Source organism: Pongo abelii, chromosome 5 (genome assembly GCF_028885655.2).
Source record: "Pongo abelii isolate AG06213 chromosome 5, NHGRI_mPonAbe1-v2.0_pri, whole genome shotgun sequence".
Classification (NCBI taxonomy): Eukaryota; Metazoa; Chordata; class Mammalia; order Primates; family Hominidae; genus Pongo; species Pongo abelii.
The window spans coordinates 35,130,825-35,158,669 of record NC_071990.2 but is presented as its reverse complement, the minus strand read 5'-3'; the positions used below and the strand labels follow the sequence as shown (position 1 = coordinate 35,158,669).

General features: G+C 43.2%; 3 protein-coding genes across 20 annotated transcripts in view; 1 reads left to right on the top strand and 2 right to left on the bottom strand.

Moving 5' to 3' along the window:
- The window catches only part of ANKS1A (ankyrin repeat and sterile alpha motif domain containing 1A), a 200,967-nt gene extending 195,296 nt beyond the window's left edge, over nucleotides 1–5,671 (bottom strand). For 3 of the 13 annotated variants that reach the window (XM_054558732.2, XM_054558729.2, XM_054558733.2), the window contains exon 1: nucleotides 5,317–5,667. In XM_054558732.2, coding sequence (XP_054414707.1) covers nucleotides 5,317–5,522 — 206 coding nt within the window. In that variant the 5' untranslated portion in view covers nucleotides 5,523–5,667. Of the gene's footprint in view, nucleotides 1–5,316 lie in introns of all 13 variants that reach the window. The other 10 variants (XM_054558727.2, XM_054558730.2, XM_054558728.2 and 7 more) reach the window with 6 other exon arrangements.
- Nucleotides 5,672–6,616: 945 nt separating this feature from the next.
- On the top strand, nucleotides 6,617–17,100 carry TAF11 (TATA-box binding protein associated factor 11). 3 transcript variants are annotated; one of them, XM_009241765.3, is made up of 6 exons: nucleotides 6,617–7,137; nucleotides 11,795–11,943; nucleotides 13,851–13,877; nucleotides 14,508–14,595; nucleotides 14,823–14,919; nucleotides 16,171–17,100. In XM_009241765.3, the coding sequence occupies exons 1-6, from the start codon at nucleotides 6,793–6,795 to the stop codon at nucleotides 16,299–16,301; spliced, it is 837 nt and encodes a 278-aa protein (XP_009240040.2). In that variant the 5' UTR covers nucleotides 6,617–6,792; the 3' UTR covers nucleotides 16,302–17,100.
- A 264-nt stretch (nucleotides 17,101–17,364) lies between these two features.
- The window catches only part of BLTP3A (bridge-like lipid transfer protein family member 3A), a 91,226-nt gene continuing 80,745 nt past the window's right edge, over nucleotides 17,365–27,845 (bottom strand). For 2 of the 4 annotated variants that reach the window (XM_009241769.4, XM_009241768.4), the window contains 5 exons: nucleotides 27,628–27,778; nucleotides 24,144–24,406; nucleotides 23,568–23,676; nucleotides 23,335–23,441; nucleotides 17,365–22,947 (listed from right to left, as the gene is read on the bottom strand). In XM_009241769.4, the coding sequence (XP_009240044.2) occupies nucleotides 22,822–22,947; nucleotides 23,335–23,441; nucleotides 23,568–23,676; nucleotides 24,144–24,406; nucleotides 27,628–27,778 (756 nt within the window). In that variant the 3' untranslated portion in view covers nucleotides 17,365–22,821. The remainder of the gene's footprint in view (nucleotides 22,948–23,334; nucleotides 23,442–23,567; nucleotides 23,677–24,143; nucleotides 24,407–27,627; nucleotides 27,779–27,845) is intronic. The other 2 variants (XM_063725213.1, XM_054558726.2) reach the window with 1 other exon arrangement.

Here is a 27,845-nt window from a genome sequence, read left to right as displayed (position 1 = left end):
TCCTTGGCTTCCTCTTTTCTTATTCAACCTTCTCATGCTTGAGAAATTAAGCATAAAATATTCCTAAACCATGACATAATCTCCTCAACTGTGATCTTTGGTTTAGTTTCTCTGTGCTTCTGAACTCTAAGAAGTACATTTCACTTTACTTTTCCATTCATATACAACAGTATTTAGTTCATAACTCAATTTACAGTTTGAAGCTATTGTGGCTGGTTTTCTTTTTTCTTCTTTTTTTTGCGGGGGTGATGTGAGGACGTGGTCTGGCTCTGTCACCCAGGCTGAAATGCAGTGGAACAATCTTGGCTCACTGCAGCCTCAACCTCCCAGACTCAAGCAATCCTCCCACATCAGCCTCCCGAGTAGCTGGGACTACAGGTGCACACCATCACGCCCGGCTAATGTTTGTATTTTTCGTAGAGATGGGATTTCAGCATGTGGCCCAGGCTTGTTTCAAACTCCTGGGCTCAAGTGATCCAGCCGCCTCAGCCTCCCAAAGTGTTGGTATTAGAGAGGTGAGCCACTGTGCCCGGCCATGACTGGTTTTAACATTTCCTTTTTTCAGATCTTTTTGGCCTTTTAGTTGATAGAATTTACCTTTAACCAAATCTTACAATATTCTTATACAGAAGTTTCTTTCTTGGAAATCAGTATTTCACTATAACTCTAAACATAGCAAACTCTCTTGTTACATGAGAATGTGAGTGCCCGCTACGTGCCCAGAGCTAAAAAATACTGTAAGTTAAGAAGTTTGATAGAATGCCTATCCCAAGCTCCCAAGGTATAGACCGAAGGCATGCATCCATTAAACAATCAGAAAATGAGTTAGTATTATATAAAGTATAATCCATGCAACCCAGAGCCTCTGTAAGCCTAGACATTTTGGATAACTGTGCTTTCTAGATAATCTATTGCTTATCCTTTTAAGTAACAAAAATTATATTTAAACCATTTTGGATAGAAAACTGCATTTTTTTCTTCGTTCACTAACAAGCTATACTGAACATAATTTAATCTTTATTTGATGGCTAACAGTCATAATAAACATAAATCATAGCACAAAGATAAAGTAAACTGATGCTTGGGGCTTACATAGGTATATAGGGCTATATACACCTATGTTAACAGCTTCAAACAGCCGGGAGGTGGGATAAATTATGCTAAATTTGTATGCTTTCTCTGTCTCCTCTTTGTTGACCTGTTACGCAGACGTATCATACTACTATAAACTCTGTAAGGGAACAGAACATGTATGAAGAGAGGGGCTAATTCTGATAGACCACCTACAATGTCCCAGGTCTCAGACATATTTTGCAGTGCATCTAGCAATCACTTGGCCTGGCACAAAGTATATCATGGGTAAACATTGGGTATATGAATGATTCCTCTCCCTTATTTACTCTTTCTAGTCTGTCATCCTTGGAAAACAGATCCCCAAGCATGAAAAAACACCATTTAAAATGTGTCAGGCAGGGCGCTGTGGCTCACACCTATAATCCCAGCACTTTGGGAGGCTGAGGCAGGAAGATCGTTTGAGCCCAGGAGCTCGAGACTAGCCTGGGCAACATAGTGGGACACCATCTCTACAAAAATAAAAATAAATAATGTGTCTGGCATGGTACTTTGCACAGAACAGGTGCAACACAGCAAAACTGTATGTGTTGAACTGAGGATGACTAAGACTGAGGACTTAGAATATGCCAGGAATTATGGTAAGTCCCTTACACACAGTATCTAAGATGATACCTATAAGGCAGATAGTATTATCCCAATTTTACAGATGCAGAAATTGAGTATCAAAATGGTTAACTTGAATAATGTCAAGCAGCTAGTCAGTGGTGGCAGTGGAATGTGAATCCAGGAAGTCTGACACAAGAACAAGTGGTCTTAAATATAATGCTATACTGTCTCTGAATAAATATCCAGTAAATAAGGAAGGCTAGAAGAACACAAAGTTTATAACAACATGTTTTTCTAGTAGAAGTCTTCTTTGCTGACTTTCTGATTCTCAGGTATAGTATCAATCGGTGAGGGTTGCTATATGTAAACATTATACTGACAGGCCAACGCGATAAACTGTGAAAGCTAGGCAAGCAAAGTACACTACAGATGATGTGCTCGAAAGACATGGAAGCTTGAGAGATCTATGTGTATTAGGGTCATCAGGAAGGGCATTAAGAAGTTAAAACCTAAGCCCAAGCTGTGTAGAGGAAAAGGGATGGGTAAGAGAAGAGGGCATTTTGTAGCTTAAGAATAAACACAAAGCCTTTGGGGAATACGGGATGGGGGAACACAAACAGGTGAATATACAAACACATGTGTGGTCTGGAACAATTATTCCACTGCAACTGTAAGCTCCTATATTCCTGCCAGCTTTACTTCATCACTCAGACATCTGGACAAAGGCAAGTTACAGTTGGCAGTTCAAGTAGGGGTAGAATATGGCCGCTAATACAAAGGCCAAATCTGAAGCTGTGATTCCACAGCTCTCATTAAATAATCCTAAATGTCTTTAGGGGAGAGAGGGTTGGGAGTAGAGGTAACCTACCCTTCACTATGTCCAGATCTAAAAAGGGAGGACATACTGACCTAGGCATGGTCTCATTTGCTCAGAAATCTTTTACTAGCTTTAACCAGAGTCACCTCTAATTAGCGTAATTAGTGCCTCCAGATCCTCCCTGCCCCTAGGAGTCACAGGAATGAGAGGTTGGGAAACTCTTAGGCATTTATCCTCTCTACAAAAGACACAGAAGCAAGTCAAGGTGAGCCAGCTCTCTAACTCTAGGGAACAGACAGTTAACACACTTTATGGCAGAGACAGGACACAACAGCAAGAGGCCCAAAGTAGAAGCATTGTGCTCAACAGGTTTCCTAGTCTTGCTTAACTATATTAACTATACGGCAGTTAAATCCTCAACAGAATTTCAATAGTCTCCGAGTGAGTGCGCTAAGAATAACTCGACCTGAGGCCAGGCACGGTGGTTCAGCCTGTAATCCCAGCACTTTGGGAGGCCGAGGCCGGCGGATCACAAGGTCAAGAAATTAAGATCAGCCTGGCTAACACGGTGAAACTCCATCTCTACAAAAAATACAAAAATTAGCTGGGCGTGGTGGCGCTTGCCTGTAGTCCCACCTACTTGGGAGGCTGAGGCAGAAGAATCGCTTGAACCCAGGAAGGCGAAGTTTGCAGTGAGCTGAGATAGTGCCACTGCACTCCAGACTGTGGACAGAGCGAGACTCCGTCTCCAAAAAAAAAAAAAAAAAAAAGAATAATTTTACCTATGCTTGAGGGTGGGAGATATGAGAAACTTCTCACTTTAGCAGGATATGCTGAGGGTTAAGATATCTCTGGAAAATCTCCAAATGCTATGTCATCAACTCATTAAAGACAGAGGCATCTCCAAATCTGTACAGTCTTGTCACCTCTCAGACATCAGAACTGCAGAGTGGCAAATCCAGGTAATATCCAAAACCCAATTCATGCATTCACTGTACATTTATTGAACACCTGTAAGTTGTCAGGCACTGATCTAGGGACTGAGAATATAAACATGATATATGGAAGTATACCCATCCATTATTATTTATCTTTATTATGCCCAACCTCTCAAGGGTCCAGGCAGGAAGTTCTTCTCCTGTTGCCTAAGGAGCACCAAATAAGTTTCCATTCTCATTTCTGTGCCTCTGATCATGGGGTACCCACCTGAAACATGCCCACCATAACTCACCTACCCAAATCCTCACATCCTTCAAGGCCAGCTTAAGTCTCCCTCCTTTTGGAAGCCCTGACTTCCACTCCATCCCTAAATGATGTCTCTGTTCTCTGAGCTGCTAGCAATTACAGCGAGTAATACCATCCACCATCCATTTATTTAGAAATTTATTGTCCTGCAACTGATACTTTTATTTCTTCAACAAATCTTAAGTACCTACTTATACTGCTTTTTAAAATCTTCCTGTAAAGACCTGGGTTGGTACTCAGTGCTTAATATCTATTAATAACAATTTATTAGCGCCTTAGGCTTATATGGTCCAAGCTCACTCAAACTGAAGTTACATAAAGTAATGGGGAACAAAAGCTAACGAAGGCATTTCTAAATGAACTTCCACTTCTTAAAAACCTCAAAAGAACAAGGAAGGAAAAAGAAATCAGGCTATGAAAGCGCTGCTGAACTAACACATTTAACTCACACTAACAAAGCACCTCCAATCCCCCTTTGAAGCCACACAAAACTGATGTTTTCCCCTCGGTCCTTACAGCTCCAGATTGAAGCGTTTAACAACAGACCTTGGAAAGTTTACAGCATCCTTCGGTTTCCTAAACAAGTCTCTCTGCCTTTATTTCTAGACGAATAAGCCCCCGGATGAATCCTGCATATGCCACTTAGACTAGTCCAATGAGGTTCACTACAAGGAACTACAATTTGAACTTCAAGCACAAGAGAGGCTCAAAGACGAACATCTTGAAAATGATACATCCAGAGGCAATTTTAATATAAATAAAAGCGAGGGGCCAGGCGCGGTGGCTCACGCCTGTAATCCCAGCACTTTGGGAGGCCGAGGCGGGCGGTTCCTGAGGTCAAGAGTTCGAGACTAGCCTGGCCAATATGGTGAAACCCCGTCTCTACTAAAAATACAAAAATTAGCCGGGTGTCGTGGCGGGCGCCTGTAATCCCAGCTACTCGGGAGGCAGACGCAGGAGAATCGCTTGAACCCGGGAGGCGGAGGTTGCAGTGACCCGAGATCGCGCCACTGCACTCCAGCCTGGGTGACAGAACAAGTCTCCGTCTCCGGAAAAAAAAAAAAAAAAAAAAAAAAAAAAGCGAGGTCCTGTGTAGCCTGGTGGAAGGTTCCAAGTTCCTAAGAGAAGAAAATCAAAAGAATTTCCTCCAGAGGAGCCTCGAGATTCTACAAGGCGTAGGAGTTTCTGCAGGAGGTGAGGGAGATCATATATATGTATATATATATATGATATACATATTTGCTCTTAATTGGCTTTTGTGAGCTACGACAGCTGGCACCCTGTAGCGAGCGAGGATGAACCCTGGCTGTGCCATGCGGCGGAGGCTGCCACCTGGGCACTCCCACCATTCTTCGCAGCCGGGTCAGAACGGGAGACCAGGCGAGCCCGGAGCAGCGTGGACTCGGACCCGCGCGCCCTCCGGTACCCTGGCCCGCGGGCCGCCTGCCTCGCCCCGGGCACGCCAAAAGCCCACCCCGCCCGAGTCTCAGGACCCCCGATCTCTCTGGGGACCCAAGAGACGGGTGGGGAAGAAGAGGTCTGCAGGCAGCGGCCCGGCCCCGGCGCGTACCCACCTGAGCAGACTGGAGAGGGGGTGGCTGGAAGAGCCGAGGCCGCCGCCGCCGCCGCCGCCGCTGCCGCCGCCGCCGCCGCCCCCAGAGCCGCCGCCGCCGCCGCCGCCCCCAAAGCCTGAGGAGAGCCGCTTCCCGGACAGCAGCTTCTCTACCGCCGGGAGGTGCCCGGTGCGGGCCGCCTCCAGCAGCTCCTGCTCCTTCCCCATCCCCAGGGCCGCCACCCGCTGGACCCCCTCCCCGGGGCTGCAGCCGAGCCTGCTCGGGCTCCCAAACTTTCCGTCTCCGGGCAACGCACCCCCCAAACCGGCTGGGGACACCACCCCCTCCCTGCCTTTTCCCCACGAGCGCGTCACTTCCGGGATCCGGCGTCACGCGTCACCGCGCCCCCGCGCCCCGCCCCCTAGCTCACCTAGCTGGGCGGGGCTCCGCGGACCAGCGCAGGTGGACTTTGCTGTGCCCGAGACAGGCCTCTCCGGGCATGGGGACAGCGCCTTGTGGGCCCCCATTATACAGGTGGAAAGGGACAAACAGGCCCACCTGTACGCGCCTCCCGAAGTGCGCTCCTTCCCCAAAGGTTTTGGGAGCTCCTGGGACAGGAAATACGGTAATTCGTCCAGGCAGCGTAGAAACAAAGAGATAAATGTGGTAACGCGCACCTACATTTCCAAGTCCATTCTTTCAGCACGCATAAATTAAATATGTAATAGGTGCGGGGACCTAGTCATATCCAGGTGAATAAAACGCCCTCCCCCTCGTATCTCAATGAGGGAAGAGAAGAAAATTTTAAAATAGAAATATCCTCACCACTTCATCCTCCCAGTACATGAACTAGTTCATTAAAGTGAAACGTTCAAAGGAGACACCTTCCTCTCTTTAGGCTTTCCTCTTAGTTTTGATGAGATTAACCAAACTGATAGAAAAGTGTCAGACTTTAGAAACAAACCTCAATCTTGAGTACTGGCGAACTGAAAAAAATCATTTGATTGGGTAGAAACTATGCGTGTTTTGTTCCCTGGTAGTAGCACTATTTCTAAATCGAAGTACGCAGTCAATAGTTGTGGATGAATAAATGAATTGGATAAATTCTGCTCAAGCTATATGACTTTTTGTTGTTAAGGTGCTTGCGGAATGGAGGGGAAATGCTAGCAGTTCTATGTACACACAGGCCCGCGGTTTCGGGCCAGTTGAAATATACAAGGTTGAGTCCTTGCCTGAAAGTTTACCAATCCCGGGTAGCCTCATTCCACGACACTGCCATACAACGGAACTGAGTTTTCTCCCAGTCCCCCAACTTTACTCTGAGGGGTTAACGAAGGGATTAACATTGCATTTTTAGACAGGCGAAAAGGAAAAAGTTATTTAGTAAACAAAACTGCGCTCCTTCACAAGTGCTGGTTTCCTAGCGAGGAGGATCCATAGTCTGAGCTCTTTACGTCCAATTTTCCCGCTTCCCACTGTCGCCAAACCAAAGTTAAAATGAGTCCTCTAGTCCTCTACGCGCGCCTCAAAATGACCCCTCAGGAGAGCGGTAGGGATGATGTCATCGCTGCGCGACGACAGGAAGTAAGATCCTGGCCTGTGCAGCTCGGGGTTCAGAGCTTCTGCCTCAGACATCTCCGCGATCTCCTGTCCCCTCCAATCCTATCCGTGATGGACGATGCCCACAAGTCGCCCTCCGACAAAGGTGGAGAGACAGGGGAGTCGGATGAGACGGCCGCTGCGCCCGGGGACCCGGGGGCTACCGACACCGATGGAATCCCAGAGGACACTGACGGAGACGCAGATGCTGACTTGAAAGAAGCTGCAGCGGAGGAAGGCGAGGTAGGAAGAGATGTATTGATGAGGCTGAAGGAATTCCCAGAGATTGTGTTACTGGCTGCTCGCCGGGCTTCTAGTTAGTCCCTCCCAAGTTACGAGAACTCGAACTCAACCAGAATTCCCTCCAGATCGTTAATCTTGAGGGGGAAGAGAGGGGACGACCAAACAAAACTCCAGTGCTGGTTCGGTTCCAGAGGCTCAAGCACTGTGTTAATATTTTTAGTCTTGTCTTTAGGGATTAAAGCTACTTCTAAGGGAGTTTTAATAGCCCGTTGGCTTTGGTGGTGAGGAAATTGGGATCCAATGTCACACTGAGACGTAGTGCAAGAGCTAAAACCCAGGATTCGTAGCACCTCTTTCTCCGCGATATGGTTCCTCTTAGATGTTAAGACAACTTTTGTCTTTATAGGAAGGAGGGTCGATCAGACCTGTCAAAGGGAGATAGACTTTTATAGAGTTATAGGTTAAATCGAATAACTCTATAACTCTATAAAAGAGTCGCCCGGGCTGGAGTACAATGGCGCGATCTCTGGCCCACTGCAACCTGCGCCTCCTGGGTTCACGCGATTCTCCTGCTTCAGCCTCCCGAGTAGCTGGGATCACAGGCGCACACCACCATGCCCAGCTAATTTTTGTATTTTTAGTAGAGACGGGGTTTTACCATGTTGGCCAGGCTGGTCTGGAACTCCTGACCTCGTGATCCGCCCGCCTTGGTCTCCCAAAGTGCTAGGATTACAGGCGTGAGCCACCGCACCCGGTGATCAGGGACCCATCAATTGGGTCTGGTGTTTCTGTGCTACAGGGAGTTCAGCAGTGTTGCCTAGCTGAGCATCGGTCAGGACCAGAAACTCATCGTTCTCAGGATTACATTTCTAGAAGTAGAATCTCGGGGTCTTAGAGCTAGAAGGGATTTAAGAGATCGTGGGTGAACAGTAGATTAGATGGAAATAGCCTTTCAGAGCATAAAGTTGCATCAAAATGTATAAAGTACGAACTTTTAGAAAAAGAGAAAATTTGGCTGGGCGTAGTGGCTCACGCCTGTAATCCCAGCACTTTGGGAGGCGGAGGTGGGTGGATCGCCTGAGGTCAGGAGTTTGAGACCAGCCTGGCCAACATGGCGAAACCCCGTCTCTACTAAAAATACAAAAATTAGCTGGGCATGGTGGCGGGAGCCTATAATCCCGGCTACTTAGGAGGCTGAGGCACAAGAATCGCTTGAACCTGGGAGGCGGAGGTTGCAGTGAGCCGAGATCGCACCACTGCACTCCAGCTTGGGTACCAGAGACTCCGTCTCGAAAAAAAAGAAGAAAAAGGAAAAGAAAACATTTGACAAAAGTATTTTAAGGCAGGTTTTTTATTTTTTATTTTTTTGAGACCGAGTCTCGCTCTGTTGCCCAGGCTGGAGTGTGCAGTGGCGTGATCTTGGCTCACTGCAAGCTCCTTTAAGGCAGTTTTTGTTTGTTGAGACAAGGTCTCACTCTGTCACCCAGCCTGGAGTGCAGTGACACAGTCTCTGCCTCCTGGGCTCAAGCAATCCTCTTATCCCAGCCTCCCCAGTAACTGGGACTGCAGGCATGCTGCACCACGCTCAGCTAAAGTTTTTGTTTTGTTTTGTTTCGTTTTTTGAGACGGAGTCTCGCTCTGCCGCCCAGGCTGGAGTGCAGTGGCACAATCTCGGCTCACTGCAACCTCCGCCTCTCAGGCTCAAGCGATTCTCCTGCCTCAGCCTCCCCAGTAGCTGGGATTACAGGCATGTGCCACTGCACCCAGCTAATTTTTGTATTTTTAGTAGAGCTGAGGTTTCACAAGTTTCCCAAGTTGCCCAGGCTGGTCTTGAACTCCTGACCTCATGATCCATCCGCCTCGGCCTCCCAAAGTGCTGGGATTATGGGCATGAGCCACTGCACCTGGCCAGCTAAAGGTTTTTTAAATATTGTTTTGGTAGAGACAAGGTCTCATTATGTTGCCCAGTCTGGTCTCCAACTCGTTGGGCTGAAGCAGTCCTCCCACCTCAGCCTCCCAAAGTGCTAAGATTACAGGTGGGAGCCACCATGCCTGGCCAAGAAGGAAACTTTAAAACAGGTGTCAAGGACAGCAAGGATTTGAATAATTAGCTTAGTACACAGAGAGCTCACTACATATCTAAATTTGCACCGAACAGAGGATAAAATTATGTTGTTTCTGAAACACTTTTAAAAATCGATCATGTACCAGACCACAAAGAAAAATATGAATTCTTAAAAGTAGACATCATAACAGGCCACATCTTGTTAATGCAATGCATTAAACCTGAAATTAACTACAAAAAGCTTCTCCCCCACCAAAAAAGAACTAACCCCCTGGAAATTTTAAACTATTTTTTAAATAGCCTTTAGACTAAAGAAATTAATAGAACACTTTATCAAATTATATGTGATTTGGCCAAAGCTTTATTTAAAGAAAAATATATAGCCTTACATATTTTTATTAACAACCAGAAGATATTGCAAATAAGCACCTAACTCAAAAAACCAGAAAAAGGGCCTAGTGGAGTGGGTCACTCCTGCAGATCTAGCTACCTGGCAGGCTGACACAAGAGGATCACTTGAGGCTTCAGTGAGCTGTGATCCAGCCTGGGCAACAGAGCGAGTCTGGCGGGGGGGAAGAAAAAAAGATGACAAAATAAGTCAGAAGAATATAGGAACAAGGAGTTAATAAGGATAGAAGTAGACACTAATGAATTAGCACATTAAAAAACATAAATGATAAAATTAAAACCTGATTATTTAAAATGTAAATGTATAACATTACAAAATATGAAAGGCTATAGGCACTAATATGGAGATCTTTAAAGTTATAAAGACATTTAATGTTCAAGTTTAGGCCAAATAAATGTGAAAATCTGAGAAAAATGGGTGATTTTTTAAAGGAAAATACAAACCACCAAACTTGAAGCACAGTTAGAAAACTTGTATAAATCAGTAACTAAAAAGAAATTGAAAAGATTGTCAAAGATAGACTACCTTCATCCCACCTATTCCCATATTCCTGTATGAGTTTAAATTTGAATTCCTCTTTAGGGACAAGTTAAATCTCATTAATGAGTTTTGTAGTATACTTAAGATTCTACATTAAGTCAGAGGGGGTGAAGTTTGGATTTGATTTTTATTATTAAACAGCCAGTTTTTTAAGTTCAGGGGTACATGTGCAGGATGTGCAGGTTTTGTTACATAAGTAAATGTGTGTCGTAGGGGTTTGTTGTATAGATTATTTCATCACCCAGGTATTAAGCCTAGTATCCATTAGTTATTTTTCCTGATCCTTTCCCTCCTGCCACCCTTCACCCGTCCATATACCCCAGTGTGTGTTCCCCTCTGTGTGTCCGTGTGTTGTCATCATTTAGTTCCCACTTATTAGTGAGAACATGAAGTATTTGGTTTTCTGTTCCCACATTAGTTTGCTAAAGATAATGGTCTCCAGCTCCATCCATGTCCCTGCAAAGGACATGATCTCCTTCTTTTTTATGGCTGTATAGTATTTCATGGTATATACTGGAAAATACATTTTCTTTATCCAGTCCGTCATTGATGGGCATTTAGGTTGATTCCATGTCTTTGCTATTGTGAATAGCACTGCAATGAACATAAGTGTGGATGTGTCTTTATAATAGAACAATTTATATTCCTTTGGGTATATACCCAGTAATGGGATTGCTGGGTCAAATGGTAATTCTGTCTTTAGGTCTTTGAGGAATTGTCACACTGCCTTCTTCAATGGTGAACTGATTTATACTCCAACCAAGAGTTTAAAAGCTTTCCTTTGCCTCCACAACCTTGCCAGTATCTGTTATTTTTTGACTTTTGAATAATAGCCATTCTGACTGATATGAGATGGTAACTCATTATGGTTTTGATTTGCATTTCTCTAATCAGTGATGCTGAGCTTTTTTTCATATGATTGTTGGCCACAGGTATGTCTTCTTTTGAGAAGTGTCTTTGCCTACTTTTAAGTGGGGTTTGAACAGGCATTTATTAAACATCCAGCATAAGTAAAATTGTGTTAAATGCTGATGGGAGGGAGATATAAATCATAAGAGACAAACCTATCTTCAAAAAGACTAGTAATGTGAAATAAACATTTGCATGAAACAGTAGGATTGAAGAATAAGAACAAAAGAGCACTACATGTGAGAAGCTCACTTGAAAGTCCCAAATTGAAATAAACACCGTTTTGATGAGAAGGGGCCTCCTTTTTGATATTCTTTCCATATGGAATCATCAGCAGTAAAGAGATCTATAGATCTGGAAGCAGAAGAGCTGGCTGGATGGAGGGGACTTTGCTGACATTCCCTCTAAAGAATAAGGTCAGAAGAGTGGCCCAGGGGGAGAGTGGTTTTCATGATCCTTGGCATTTCATTACCCTTGTAAACAGATACTGGAGCTCTGCTCATAGCCAAACTGGAAAACTAGATTATTTAGCAGGTTTTCTTTCCATAGCTGAGCCATAATCTTCCCTTAGGAGAGATACTGTATCTTATCCTTGATGGTACAGTCAGTGCCTAGAACTGAAAAACTATTCAATAAATGGATTTGTTGTTTTGTAATAAGGATGATGTCTTCTTACTTTGCCCAAGCCTGGAAAGTAGGCCAAATATATAATAGAGTTTCTTTCATCTTCCCAGCTCAAGAGTCAGGATATCTCAGATTTAACAACAGTTGAAAGGGAAGACTCATCATTACTTACTCCTGCAGCCAAAAAACTGAAAATAGATACCAAAGAAAAGAAAGAGAAAAAGCAGAAAGTAGATGAAGATGAGATTCAGAAGATGCAGTAAGTCACTTTCTTATTCCCCATTTCAAGGCTCTCACTTGACCACACAAATTTAATAAATTTTTCTTGGTGTTTAAATTTTCTTTTATAAACTCAAAAGAAAATCAAATGATTAATACATTATGGCTGGGCATGGTGGTTCACACCTGTAATCCCAACACTTTAGAAGGCCAAGGTGGGAGGATTTCTTGAGGCCCAAGTTTGAGACCAGCCTGGGCAACATAGTGAAACCCTTTCTCTAATGTTATGTTATGTTATGTTATGTTATTTTTTTATTTTTTATTTTTTTGAGATAGAGTCTCACTGTGTCGCCCAGGCTGGAGTGCAATGGTGTGATCTCGGCTCACTGCAGCCTCCACCTCCTGCGTTCAAACGATTCTCATGCCTCAGCCTCCCGAGTAGCTGGGACTACAGGCATGCATCGCCATGCCCAGCTAATTTTTGTATTTTTAGTAGAGACAGGGTTTCACTGTGTTGGCCAGGCTGGTCTTGAACTCATGACCTCAGGTGATCTGCCCGCCTCGGCCTCCCAAAGTGCTAGGATTACAGGCATGAGCCACTGTGCCCGGCCTCTATTTAAAATTTTTTTTTTTTGAGACGGAGTTTCGCTCTCGTTGCTCAGGCTGGAGTGCAGTGGCGCAATCTCTGCTCACTGCAACCTCCGCCTTCCGGTTTCGAGCGATTCTCCTGCCTCAGCCTCCCAGGTAGCTGGGACTACAGGCTCCTGCCACCATGCCCAGCTAATCTTTGTATTTTTAGTAGATACAGGGTTTTGCCATGTTGGCCAGGCGGGTCTCGAATTCCTGACTTCGTGATCCGCCCGCCTCAGCCTCCCAAAATGCTGGGATTACAGGTGTGAGCCACCGTGCCCGGCCAAAAGCAATTTTTTCAAATAATTATGTTACAGCATAGAAAATATAAATAGATAAAAAGAAGGCCGAGATCGGTGGCTCACACCTGTAATCCCGGCACTTTGGGAGGCTGAGGCGGGCAGATCACTTGAGGTCAGGAGTTTGAGACCAGCCTGACCAACATGGTGAAATCCCATCTCTACTAAAATTACAAAAAATTAGCCGGGTGTCGTGGTGGGTGCCTGTAGTCCCAGCTACTCAGGAGGCTGAGGTAGGAGAATCACTTGAACCCGGGAGGCAGAGGTTGCAGTGAGCCAAGATTGCGCCACTGCACTCCAGCCTGGGCGACAGAGCCAGATGCTGTCTCAAAAAAAAATAAATAGATAAGAAGAAAAAATAATCACCTTACCACAGAGATATATCCTGCTTATGTTAAAAGTTTCAAGATAGTTTCTATACATATATATCTATAAACTTTTTTTTTCACAAATATCAAATACTGTTTTGTAGCCTATTTTTCACATTAGATATGGTGAATGTTTTCCATGTCACTAATTATACATCTAGGTCATAGTTTTCTTAAAAATAGAAATAGCTTTATTACATTTTCTGATTGTAAAAGTAGTATGGGCTCATTGCAAATAATTCAGAGAATACAGAAAAATAGAAAAAAATTACCCATAAACTCACCACGCAGAGTTCATTCTAAGTATATAGTTGGGTATAATGTTTGGGTATGTACCTTTTCAAAGTTTTTTTAGATGTTTGATATGTATAGCTAAATATTTTCATGTCAGTAAATATGCTCATAAATCATCATTTTTAATGGCTACATTGTATCCCATTATGTTGTTGAACTATAATTTAACCAATCCCTATAGTGATTCTGGTTGGGTATTTTTACTTTTGACATTATGATGAGGATCTTTGGACATATCTTTGCATACTTGTCCATTACTTCCTAAGATAAACTCCTAGAGGTGTAATTGCTAATTCAAATAGTATGAACATTTTCAAAGGCTTTTCATATGTATTTCCAAATTTCTCTCCAAAAAGGTGTTCCAGTTCACTCTGCCAGCATGTGTGAGTTTGTGTCTCATATTCTAATACCATTCTTTTTTTAATAGTGGTCTGATTTATGAAAAATGTTAGCTATGAAAATAATACTTCCTTAGTTAATAATGAAGGTTGTTTCCCCCATGTTGATTGACCATTGGTATTTTGGTAAATTTCCTGTTCACATACTTTGTTCATTTTCAAAAATTGATATGTCCCCTTTATTCATTTGAAAGAATTATACATTAGGAGTATTAACTGTTTCCACATATTTTGTAGATATTTCCCCTAAATCTGTCAATGCTGAAAACTACTGGTTTGATTATAAATTTGTATATTAAATTTTTACCATCAGTGTGAAATTCAGTAAGGTAGAGTTATGGAGATAGTGTCTAATGCTGAAAACAGTCTGTGTAGTATGATACAGTGACCCAGTGTTGTTCTTTTTGTTAACAGGTAAGAAAAGAAGTTTTTATTTTATGTTTTCTCAAATTCCTTTGAGTAGAAGTGTTTTATCTTCATTCCTCAAGGCACCAAGCCTAATGCCATTGACCCCTTAAGAATTCATTTTTGAATTGTCTGAAACTTTTATTGACTTCATAATATCTTGAGTATTCGTTCTTATAAGTTAACTTAGTTACCTGGATCTTTGTTTAGAATCCTGGTTTCTTCTTTTTCTGAGGAGCAGCTGAACCGTTATGAAATGTATCGCCGCTCAGCTTTCCCTAAGGCAGCCATCAAAAGGGTAAGGATGGACCACCACACTTCATCTCCATCATGTTTTAGAACTGAACTCAAGAGCCATGTCCATTGGCATTTGAAGTGAGGTGTTAGACAAGTCAGTGGATTATTTAGGTGGGAAAAAAAAAATGCACTTCAGTTATCTTACCTTTTTCTGTGAATTACTTGGTACTGTGTTCCAAAGCCAGTCTTTGACTATTGTAATCACGGTGTCTTTGTGCTTCTTTCAAGCTGATCCAGTCCATCACTGGCACCTCTGTGTCTCAGAATGTTGTTATTGCTATGTCTGGTATTTCCAAGGTTTTCGTCGGGGAGGTGGTAGAAGAAGGTGAGTAGTGTTGGTTACAAATACTGGATTGTACCTGTGGTGGTCTTATTTTTAAGAATATCTATACAAAGGAGCTTATTAAAGCACCTGTGGGAGTTCTCATTTGCACTTGAAGTTGACCAAGTGGGGAGCCCTGTATTTAGGAGAACATGACCATTATTCTTTGCAAGTTTCAATAACAGATGGCAAGGAACCATCTGGGAAATCCCCTCCCTGATTCCTTTCCTCAGCCCAGGGTGACAGAAGTAGACTTTGTATTTTCTGCAGTGGACTTTGCTCATTTCTGCTGCCAAAAGTAAAGATACAAGAAAAGCAATCACAGGGTGACCTGTGTGGGATGGTGAGTTGTCCCTAATGTTGTGATCCCTGGGAACTGCCTGCCCCCTTTATTGAGTAAAAAGCCTGGCTGTTTCCCATTGCTACTCTAGCTGGTGAAAATTTTTTTTTTTTAAGCAGGAGATATATACTTTTAAATTATTATTATTTTTTGAGACAGGGTCTCACTCTGTCACCCAGGCTGGAGTGTAGTGGCGTGATCTTTATTATTTTTTTAAATATTTTTTTATTTTTCCTTTTACAAATCACAAATTAAGGTGGTGTACAAAATGAGATGGTAACAGTGGTGTGATCATAGCTCACTACAGCCTCAAACTCCTGGGCTCAAAGGATCCTCTTGCCTCAGCCTCCCAAGTAGCTGGGACTGTAGGCGTGCACTACCACACCTGGCTAATTTTTAATTTTATTTTTATGTAGTTATTTGAGACAGGGTCTCACTCTGTCACCCAGGCTGGAGTGCCTTGATCATGTGATCACAGCTCACTGCAACAGTGAGCTCCTGGGCTCGGGTGATTCTCCTCCCTCAGCCTGAGTAGTTGAGACCACAGGTGCACACCACCACCCCTGGCTAATTTTTTAATTTTTTGTAGAGACAAGGTTTTGCCATGTTGCCCAGGTTGGTCTCGAACTCCTAGGCTCAAGCAATCCTCCCACCTTGGCCTCCCTAACTGCTGGGATTATAGGCATGAGCCACAGCATATGGCCTATGGGAAATATATTTTAAACTGTTGTCTATGATAAAGCCTGTTATGAGATGTTATACTAAAACTAATATTCTCTTAAGAAGGAAAAATGTCTTGGTTTATTTCCTTAGCAAGCTTAAGGAAAGTTAAAAAGAATTACAGGACTCAAAAGGATTATGTGATTAGTAAATTATTGTGTGATAATCAGACTTTCTCCTTACCCTCTGTTTAGCACTGGATGTGTGTGAGAAGTGGGGAGAAATGCCACCACTACAACCCAAACATATGAGGGAAGCCGTTAGAAGGTTAAAGTCAAAAGGACAGATCCCTAACTCGAAGCACAAAAAAATCATCTTCTTCTAGACCAAAGTATAGAAAGCCCTATATTACTGAAGGAAGAAGTATTGGTTCCAGACTTCCTATAAGACTGTCTGCATTGGTGCTTTAGTATCTCAGGCCTCCAAGGATTCCATGATGATTTTAATGTCTTTCTCAAAACTCTATTTGTCACACCTAGAGAGTATGTAGCCTGATTGATACTTGCCTTGACTAAATTTTGGGACCTCTTGGGGCATTTTGAAGTATTTAACTGTCTTGACCAGTTGGAAGAAGATATGTGGGCCGTAAGCATCTTCTGGACAGGGGAACTGCTTTCAGAGAGAAAACCTTTCCAAGAGAGTTTTGTTTTGTTTTGGTTTTGAGATAGGTTCTTGCTCTATCACCTAGGCTGGAGTGCAGTGGCAGGACTGCAGCCTTGAACTCCTGGGCTTAAGTGACCCTCCCACCTCAGTCTCCTGAGTAGCTAGGACTACAGGCACACACTACTGTGCCCAGCTAACGTATTTTTATTTTTTATGGAGATGGGGTCTTGCTTTGTTGCCCAGGCTGGTCGTGAACTCCTGGCTTCAAGCAATCCTCCTGCCTCAGCCTCCTAAAGTGCTGAGGGCTTTAATGGTTTCACATTGAAGCCTGAAGTTGCTAAGACTTAGGTTGTTTCTTACATCTGGTTTTAAGTAGACGAAACAACCAGAAACTTTTACTTGTGATACTCTATCATGAAGGATGCGGTGATGGCAGGAATAGCAGAGTAATTGGTGCTTGTAAGCATTTAAGATTCTCCTGTGGATTTTGGTGAGTGATCATTAAACTGTTTTCCAACTTGCCCTAGGTGTATTCATTTTCTGTCTAGCTGGTTGGAATGGGAAGTTGCTCATTCTTTTTTGGTGTTCCAATACAACTGGTTTTGGTTATTTTGTGAAAATTTGGGCCCTTTTTCTAGTAGAACCATTAAAATTTTATCTCATAAAAGAGTACTTCAAGCACTGTTAAAAACAGTGTAATAATTTCCCCCCCAAGACTGAGATTAAAATAAACAATATAAAAGCCCATATATTTCAGATTCTTATCAACAGATATACAACAATCATTATGGTTTAATACATTTAATTTGTTTTTTCAGGTGGTTCACAGAACCAGTACACTCAAAGTTTGACTAGATATTGCAACATTAAAATTTCCCAATACTGACAAGGATTCTAGTTCATCAGATACATTCTCATTGTTTTCCTCAAATAGAGGTGAATGAAGTGACCTTTTATTGACAGTGATTAGCAGTAATAAGGCTACTGTATGTAATTGGCATCCCCAAGAATTCTTTCCTCACTACCATTCAGTGTCATAGGGAGAAGGATTTTGAAGCTGTTCTCTTGTGAAGCTTTCCTGAGCATGTCTTAGTAAAGATTCTAATTCTCTTTAGCACCCTCAGTGGGGGAAACAGAATTGGATACTAAAATTATCTTACATTAAAACCCATGGCTTTAAACATGTACTTAGCCAATGGAGAAGACACTTCAGTGGGGCATTCCACAAATAAATGCTTTAAGACTCAGGCTAAATCTTGACCAAAAATTAATAAACTGACAAAAAAGATACTTTCTCAGCTCTAACAGGAATTTTTTAGAAGTCACAGGAACTATATCTATTGCAATTAGAGATACTGAATAAGGCTTAAACTTAATAAATAACAAGTGAGGAAGATCAAATCCCAAGTCTGGCCACTTAGCAAAGCCTCATTGTTAAAGGTTATCCAAGAGTGTTTCCCCTTGTGCCATGGGGAAAATAATCTCCGTTCAATAGCTACTACCTATACCTACCTAGAGGTGCATGGGAATAATCCTATTCTGACAGAAGGTAGGGGAGCAACTAGGTGAAGGCCTTAGTGTCTGAAAGGATAGTGCTTCACACCAGATTCTCTCTGAAACCCTTAGTAATGACTATGATAAATCATGAGGCAATGACATACCTTTTACTGTTCTCAAATAACAAGATGTCATTGAACTAACTTGTGTACCAAAGTTGTTTCCATAGTTTTATGATTTTACTATAACTGATTTTAGAAGTTTAGGCAAATACTGAGAGCAAAAAAAGCTAGGGTAAAGGTCTGGAATAAAAAGTTCCCATATTACTATGGCAATATTTCAAACTACCTTCTTTCCACTACCACCCATCCCCCAACCCGTTTACCACTAAGGGGAAAGTAATCTAAGTGAGTTAAATGGAAGCATTTAAGTTACAGGAGTATGTGAGGGGTGGTGTTTATACCTTGTATATTCCACACACGGGAGCCATTCCTTTCAGAACCATAAAAAGCGGACATAAAGGTTGAGGCCCATGGCAAGATGAGGGTCAGATGGAATATATGGTAAAGAGCAGCCATCATGTGACTAGAACCCACCTGTTTTATATCAGGAACACTAGATTAATTATTCCAGTGAGTTGAAAACAGAATTTGGGATTGAGAGCCATCCTTGCAGCCCAGTTAAAGACAGGATTTAAACTCTAGTCCCTCCACACTAAAGCATATCGCCAGCACATGCATGTAAACAGGAAATGTAGACAATCACAGATAATACGCCAGCACATGCATGTAAACAGGAAATGTAGACAATCACAGATAATACGCCAGCACATGCATGTAAACAGGAAATGTAGACAATCACAGATAATACGCCAGCACATGCATGTAAACAGGAAATGTAGACAATCACAGATAATACGCCAGCACATGCATGTAAACAGGAAATGTAGACAATCACAGATAATACGCCAGCACATGCATGTAAACAGGAAATGTAGACAATCACAGATAATACGCCAGCACATGCATGTAAACAGGAAATGTAGACAATCACAGATAATACGCCAGCACATGCATGTAAACAGGAAATGTAGACAATCACAGATAATACGCCAGCACATGCATGTAAACAGGAAATGTAGACAATCACAGATAATACAGTTGTAAATGCTTCACAGCTGAATTGGTAGTGTGCAGTGGCTGAAGTCTTTGAGGGACAGTGGTGCTCTCTCTCCAGACATTTTCTTGAGGTATTGTTATTTCTTGTTCCAAGTCTTGTAGCTCTAAGGCAGAAATCATAAGCAGTCCAAAAGGGCTGACACTGCTACTTTTTCCTTGCATATTTTCCTTTACACTTAATCCTGAGGACTACCACCACTTCACATTTCTTCATTATGAACAGGAATATGAAATTAGGCAAGCTGATTTTTACTAAAATCCCATGGGATAATATCCCCTATCACATTTCCTGAGGGAGAATTTCAAGACACAATGGCCAAAGCTGCCACATAAGGAAAGCCAGAAATTCTAAGGCTCCATTTGTCACATGGACAAGAGCTCTGGACTCCTTTAGAGAGCCCAGAGACCTAACTGAGCTCCAGCCATTAGGAGGTTAGCCTTGGTACTTACTGGATATGTTTTTACTCCCACCCCACAAGCACAAGTGTAGGTAAAGTATACCAAGAAATGCCTATTCGACATTTTCTTTGCATGGAGGGATGCCAGAGGTATATGGTGGGTGAGGGGAGGAAGGGATGAGAAGAGAATCAGAATATGATTTTAAACCAATTCAGGTGAGCCTAAGGTGGAATAATTATATTTTCCAGCTACCAGATCTCCTTCCTCCCCCTTCAAGAACATTAGAGATGCCATACTTAAGACCAGTGATCCATTCAGATCAACATTCTGCCTTTGAAATAGGCACTAAGGAGTAGTTTGTCGAGGGACACAGTTACCCTCTCAGTTGTATATTACCAAGTAGTCCTACTTCTCTATAATTCCTTGTAGAAGGCTGTCATGCAAGGATTCCTCATAAACCTGCACCCATGTATAGTTTCTGGTGGCATCCCTTCTTAGACAATGAGCTCCTTACATTTCTGATTTGCTATGAGAAGTGCTTTCTTTACTAAGGCTATGAGATAGAGCCCTAGAGCTAGTAGTACAGGACCGGGTCCTTGCTCTTGATTGGATATTTGATCTAATTCCCCTCTGCTTTCATCTTTGTAGGATAGAGTCTATATTTTAAAGATGTGTCCTCATATGGATATACCTCCATCTCCTGATAATTTTGGCTGTTCTCTGGACCTTTCCTCCCTTTATCATATATCTTGTAAATAAGGTCACTAGAAACACAGATAAATCCGATCAAGATATATCCATGGTTTTGTATAAAGCGCTGTTCTCTGTTATCTCCAAAAGCCCTTCCTGATGATGCCCACAGGGCAATTAGGCTTTTGGCCACAGCAGCACGTTGATCTCTCCTCCCCCTCAGCAATGCTTGTTTCTTTCCTGAGTTCTAACAGTGTTCAGGCATATCAGTTGATAATTCTTCCATAAATACATTTCCTTATATTATGTTGAACCTCACCTGTCAGTTTTCTGAGTATTCTCAGCCCTGCTTATTAGTAACCCTTCTGTGGTTTTGTGTTTGTTTGTTTGTTCTGAGACGGAGTCTCACTCTGTTGCCAGGCTGGAGTGCAATGGCACAATCTCAGCTCACTGCAACCTCTGCCTCCCGGGTTCAAGCGATTCTCCTGCTTCAGCCTCCCGAGTAGCTGGAACTACAGGAACCCGCCACCACACCCAGCTAATTTTTGTATTTTTAGTGGAGACAGAGTTTTACCATGTTGGCCAGGATGGTCTCGATCTCCTGAACTCGTGATCTCCCCGCCTCGGCCTCCCAAAGTGCTGGGATTACAGGCGTGAGCCGCTGTGCCCGACCGGTTTTGTGTTTTTTAAACCTCTTCTAGACTACCTTTCACTGCCTGGAAGTAGTGACATTTGATTTCACTGTAAAATCCTACTTTCAGGTCATTTATAAAAATTTTAAATAAGGTTGAACCAAGCATCAAGCCTTAGGTAACTTCCCATTAGCATTTTCTCCAGAAAGATGTTTCTTTGTTCCTAAGTCTCTATTTCTTAAGCATGAAAAATTCCCACCATCCCATAGTAACTGGTGTTTCAAAAATTGCCTTAGTAAAGAAACTTAACAGAAGTCTGAACAAATTGGGTCCTGTTCCTTGCTGAATACATTTTTTTTTCTAGTCAAATGAAGTGTTGAGAGTGGAGAAGGAACAAAGAAATCTGATTGGTTGTGATCAATTAGTTGTAAACACCACTGCAATTACATGTTTCTTTTTATCCTCATCAAACTAGAGTATGCAAGTCAAGCATAATTTCCCACAGAAGAAACCTTTTCACCTTTCCTTCAGTATGGAAAGGTGAATGGTCGAGACTTCAGTAACATCACTAAATTACTATTTTACCATCTTGCCAAGTAAAGGTAAGTTAGCTGATGAACGTCTGTCCAATCAACACAGCTTCAAGTGTATCACAGGGCAGTATGAATGAAGGGATAGTGTTGGAGAAGAATTCAAAGGAAAGAAAGGGGGAAATAGCTCTTTTATAGGGCAGGGGGCAAAACCTAGCTGGGATGAGGGATTTTTGTGTTTTTTTTACTTGAGTCAAAATACATGATTTTTAAAAGCCACAGTGATGGAGGGAAGTGAGAGGCAACAGGTTGAGTTGTTTATGTAAAAGTTTAAAACACATTTTCAGCTCCCAAACCACCAAGGGCTGAGGAGAGAACTGGTAAGGTCACAGAACTGGGAAAGCAGATGTGCCAGGGACCCCAGGGAGACAGAAGAGCCACTCAGCACAGCTGGGAAAGACAAGCAGGACTCCAGGCGGACAACAGGGGGCTCAGAAGCAAGCTCCCCCACTGACCCCTAACATATCATGCCACCAACCTAGCTCAGAGTCAGAAATTTTTTCTTGATTTAAATTTCAAGTAAGTTGTATTATGGAGGGGAAAGATTAAATGACTGAGCTACTACTGTTGTTTACTTTCTACCACAGCATCACAATGATGAAAGTATAACAGAAAGGAAGCTTAACCTGGAAAAATCTGATTGTGTTATCAGCCAAATTGCTATGAGCTTGGTTCCTTTTCCCAAAAAGGCAGAGTCCAGGTCTCCCTTATTCTTGTGCCTCTCCTGCCCCCTTCCCCCACACTCCTCTGCTGGGCTATTTCCTGTTCCACTCCACTGCCATGGCCAAAGCTCAGGTCATGGACTTTTCAGGTCTGCTATGGGAAGCTCTGGGACATGGAATCTTTGGTGGCTCTGTGGGTGACCGAGGAGGTGGGTACTTTTGCTTGTTCACACAGGCTTGTGAAGGAAGCAAATGTCCCTGCCATGAAACCATGAGGTGAAATGGCCCTACAGTGTTGAGAAGATTCCACCTAGTACACAGAGGGCCAAAAGGCTTTATACAGGCAAGACATGATGCTTGTGCCACACGCAGGGCAAGCCCCAGTTTCCTGGGATACAGTCATGCTTTGCCCTTGTCCTCAGTCCAAGTAAGAACAGCTAGTGGAAAGCACACCCACACAAGTGAAGTGAGTGCTCCCCAGTCCCTCTGGCATCCGTAGTGACTTATTCAGCACTGGACAGTGCCCTCTGTCCTAGGTGGTGCTATTGCTGGTGATAGCCTCTCTCCTTGGCACAGATGGCTGAGCCACTGGTTTCAGAGCTCAAAGAAGGGGTTATATTTCCTAATCTCCTGAAGAAGTTTTTCTTTATCCTTGTTGGCATTGGCCAATGCTTGTTTAGTTTCTATAAGTTCTTTTTGTAGGATAGGCAGTTCTTTCACCTGAGGAACAATAAATAGTTAACAGTTAAATATGGTAATACCATCTTGCAATAACTGCCAGTAAAGGAAACAGGGAGGAAGAGTTCAAGGAGAAAAATCCACAAGCTAGGTCAATGATTAAGATAACCATATCTTTTCTAAAACCTTGATTCCCTCTTCATAGTTCATTGGCAGGTGCAGTATGTCCTCAGCAACCATTCATCTCCAGCTCCTGACATTTATCCTCTAGTCAGCACTTCTAGAAGCCGCTGCTAGGTGACAGGAACCCAAAACACCCACATGCAGGCAGCACACGCAACCTTTTTGCCCCCCAACCCCAGGTTTTACCAGTTTCGCAAGTATAGCCCCCAAGGGTTATAGGCAGGTACTGTTCTGTTAGGTCCTCACCTGCTGTTCAAAAACCTCTCCTGTGGGCACCAAAAACACCTGTTCTTTTGGGGGCTGTCTCTTCTCACTTTTAAGTACTTCACCTGATGGTTTGTCCTGAGCAGCAGCTAGAGAAAACAAGTAAAGTTTCTAAGTGACAAACTGCTGCCAACTCCCAAACAGTTCCTAGGTGTCACCTATTCACTTTTAGGAGAAAAGGCAGAGAAACCAACAGGCTGACAAGCCTGACTCACCGCCTATGTGGAACACACCGTCATCACTCCTCTTCAGCACAACATGTTCCATGGCCAGAGTGATGGGGATGGGGCCTGGAGATGTTGGATAGATGGGGGGGATATCATCCTGCAGGAAAGAGAGAAACCACATGATGCCCCCCACCAGCTCAGAGCAATTTAACACAACCCACGCTCCCATCATTCAGCTTGAAGCAGCTTTATGCCAGTTTGTCCATACATTCTTGGAAGGTTTAAGAGGCATAGCAGATTCTCCCATCTAGAGATGGTGAAACTGAGAATCAGATAACCTGATGGCTTGCACATGGTAATGCTGCATGCCAAAGACAGGGTTAGGGTTACAGACAAGGTCTCCTCACCTCAACCCTGGCTTTTCTGACAGCAACACACATTTATATACCACTGTAACACTGACAGAGAATGCAAATATGTATTAATATTTCCTCACTTGATCCTCACCATATGTTACAGTGAAAAGGGAAGAGGTTAACAGGTATCACTGCTTCCTTGCTTGACAAAGTCCAGGGCAAAAACCAGTGTGCCCTTACATTGGCAAAAACCAAAGGTTCCTCACACCTTTAGGGTGATGCTGGAGTTCAGAAGCTCAATCTGCATGGGGACTACCACCGGGATCTCCTCATCCTCCAAGAAGGGCCCCAGGCCACTGAGCACTGAAGTGAGCAGCTCGAGGTCACAGCCATGAAGCAATAAATGTAGGAAGCCATTTTGTGAGGCCAGGGGGGAATGAACAGCTGCTCCAGGCCCCACCTCAAAGCGAAGGCCCACAGCTGGCCTGATGTGGCCAGTCTTCAAAGTTGAGGATTCCTGAAAGCATGTACCTTTGTGAAGAAAGACAAGGAAGACAACTAATTAACGGCCAGGAAGTCTTCTAAGCACTTTATATACCAATATTCATAATAACCCTATGTCAAAGGAATATCATCATTCTCATCTGACTGAACTAAGTCACAGAGAATAACTTGCCCAAAATTACATAATTAGTAAGTAGCAAGGAGAGGCTCTGAACCCAGGCAGTCTGACTGCCAAGTCCATGGGCTTAGATACTTCGCTATAATGCCTTGCAAGGTGGAAGAGAGATTAAGGACTGGCCTTGTTATGAATGTGAGACAGTGGGCTAATGGCCAAGGAAAAGCTCTTAAAACATAGGACTCCCAAACTCTACTAAAATTGAATGTCTCCTCCTTTCTCTTAAGTCTTGGTTTTCTCATCTGTCACTCATAAAACAAAGCAGGATCTATGCTAATCTCTCCAAAACTCCAAACAGAACAATCTCAGGTGTAGCCAAGGATCCTGTGGAACAACTTACACATTTATGGAACTGCAAATTGGTACAAACATTTTGCATAACAATTTGGTATTATCTAGTAAAGGTGAAGTTGTGCCTACCCTAATGATCTAGAAATTATACTGTCAGAAACACAACCCCAGGGAAACTCTCAAACATATATTCCAAGAGACATGTACAAGGATGTTCACAGCAACCCTATCTGAAATTGGAAAAACAAACAAACAAAAACTAGAAACAACCCAAATGTCTGTCCAGAATAGAATAAAGAAGTAAATAGGATAATGGGTACAGGGATATTTTGGGGGTGATGGAAATGTTCTAAAATTGGGTTGTGGTGATGGTTACACAATTATAAAATTGTACACTTAAAATGAGTGAATTTTGTGTTATGCAAATTATACTTCAATAAAGCTGTTTTCAAAAAGCAAAAAGTGCCGTGCACAGTGGCTCATGCCTGTAATCCAAAGACTTTGGGAGGCTGAGGCGGGTGGATCACTTGAGTTCAGGAGTTCAAGATCATCCTGAGCAACATGGTGAAACCCTGTCTAAAAATATAAAAAAATTAGTCAGGCGTGGTGGCAGGCGCCTGTAGTCCTGGCTACTGAGGAGGCTGAGGCACAAGAATCACTTGAACCCAGGAGGCGGAGGTTGCAGTGGGCTGAGATTGCAACCACTGCACTCCAGCCTGGGCAACCCAGCAAGACTCTGTCTCAAAAAAAGAAAAAAAAAAAAAAAGTGGTGTATGTATACAAGAACATTACATAGTAATGAAAAATGAACAAATTATAGCTAATTCAACAACCTAGATGAATTTAAAGAATATCATGTTACTTGAAAGAAGCAAATCACAAATATAGTACAATCTATTATTCCATTTAGAAAAATGTGAAAAAAGCTAAATAATACATTAATATAAACATGTGTACAAATTATAAAGTAAAGCAAGATAACAATGAATACAAATTCAGGATAGTGATTACCTATGACAGGTGAGGGACAGAAGGAGGTTCAGGAGAGGGACTCCTAGAGACTTAAAAGGTAATGGTACTGTTGTATTAATTAAACTAGGTGGTGGGGCCAGGCATGGTGGCTCAGGCCTGTAATTCCAGCACTTTGGGAGGCTGAGGTGGACAGATCACTTGAGGCCAGGAGTTTGAGACCAGCCTGGTCAACATGGTGGACCAGCCTGGTCTACTAAAAATACAAAAATAAGTTGGGTGTGGTCGTGCATGCCTGTATTCCCAGCTACTCGGGAGGCTGAGCCAGGAGAATTGCTTGAAGGAGGCGAAGGTTGCAGTGCGTCGAATTCGTGCCACTGCACTCCAGCCTGGGCAACAGAGCAAGACTGTATCTCAAAAAAAAATTAAAAAACAATAAAACAAACTAGGTGGTGGGTACATGGGTTCATTGTATTGTTATTATTTTATGCCTTACATATATTTTGTAAGTGTTCTTCAGTATCTACTCAATATTTTAATTTTTTTTAAGAGACAGGGTCTTGCTCTGTTGCCCAGGCTGGAGTGCAGTGGTGCAATTATAGCTCATTGTAGTCTTAAACTCCTAGACTCACGTGATCCACTCACCTCAGCCTCCCAAGCAGCTAGAACTATAGGCACGCACCGCCACACCGAGCTAATTTTTTTTTTTTTTTTTTAAAACAGAGTCTCGCTCTGTCACCCAGGCTGGAGTGCAGGGGCGCGATCTTGGCTCGGCTCACTGCAACCTCCGCCTCCCCGGTTCAAGCAGTTCTCCTGCCTCAGCCTCCCAAGTAGCTGGGATTACAGGTGCCTGCCACCACGCCCAGCTAATTTTTTTGTATTTTAGTAGAGACGGGGTTTCACCATGTTGGCCAGGGTGGTTTCAAATTCCCGACCTTAAGTGATCCACCCGCCTCAGCCTCCCAAAGTGCTAGGATTACAGGCGTGAGCCACCACACCCAGCCTGTATTTTTTGTAGAGCTGAGGTCTTGCTATGTTGTTCAGGCTGGTTTCCCACCTCAGCTTCCCAGCGTGCTGGGATTACTGCCATGAGCCACCATGCTTAGCCTAAAAATATATATTTTTTGAGACAGAGTTTCACTCTTGTCACCCAGGCTGGAGTGCAATGGCACAATCTCAGCTCACTGCAACCTCCACCTCCCGGGTTCAAGCAATTCTCCTGCCTCAGCCTCCCAAGTAGCTGGGATTACAGGCACCCGCCACCACGCCCAGCTAATTTTTATATTTTAGTAGAGACAGCGTTTTACCATGTTGGCCAGGCTGGTCTCAAACTCCTGACCTCAGGTGATCCACCTACGTCAGCCTCCCAAAGTGCTGGGATTACAGGCATGAGCCCCGTGCCCAGCCAATAATTTTTAAATGAAGTATGTAACATAAGCCCAGATTTTTCCTGTCATCTTTTATAAATGAAAATTCACATCAAAGGACTGAATCTGAATGACAGAAGTTCCCTGATCAGATAGTTTTATATTAAGAGACATACAAATGAAGTGGACACTGTCCTCATATAAGCTCCAGGAGTACCTGGAAGTGAAGTTGGAGACTCGCACAGTGAATGCAAAGCCCTAGAAACAGCTCTGAGAGGCTCCTTGCAAAAAAGGTTTCAATGGAGCTTTTCCTCCCCCAATGGCTGCTGGAAAGAACTTGGCACTAGTAGAGTGGCTGCCCTTAGAGCACAGTGACAAGTACAAGTTAATCTATGGCTGTCCTAGATAAGTCCCACTATCTGTCGTGGAATGACTACCATCCTTACCTAGGCACTGTCCACGCAGGAACTGCCAGAGTCCCACGGTGCCCAGCTGCTGGAGGGTCAGTTCCTCTGCTTGCAGGGCCACAGTCAGGTCCTCACCACGTACCTCAATCCCAAAAGACACCTCATTCACCTTCAGGACCAGAACTGAGACCTACCAAAGGAGATTCTCTTAGTTTTAAGTCCCAAGCTCTCAGCCCAGCCTACCCTCTGCAGAGAAG

Coding starts and splice junctions, on each gene's coding strand:
- TAF11 (XM_009241765.3), top strand. CDS start 6,793: ATGAGTCCTCTAGTCCTCTACGCGCGCCTCAAAATGACCCCTCAGGAG. Junction 7,138..11,794: donor CTGCAGCGGAGGAAGGCGAG/GTAGGAAGAGAT, acceptor TCATCTTCCCAG/CTCAAGAGTCAGGATATCTC. Junction 14,920..16,170: donor CGGGGAGGTGGTAGAAGAAG/GTGAGTAGTGTT, acceptor CCCTCTGTTTAG/CACTGGATGTGTGTGAGAAG.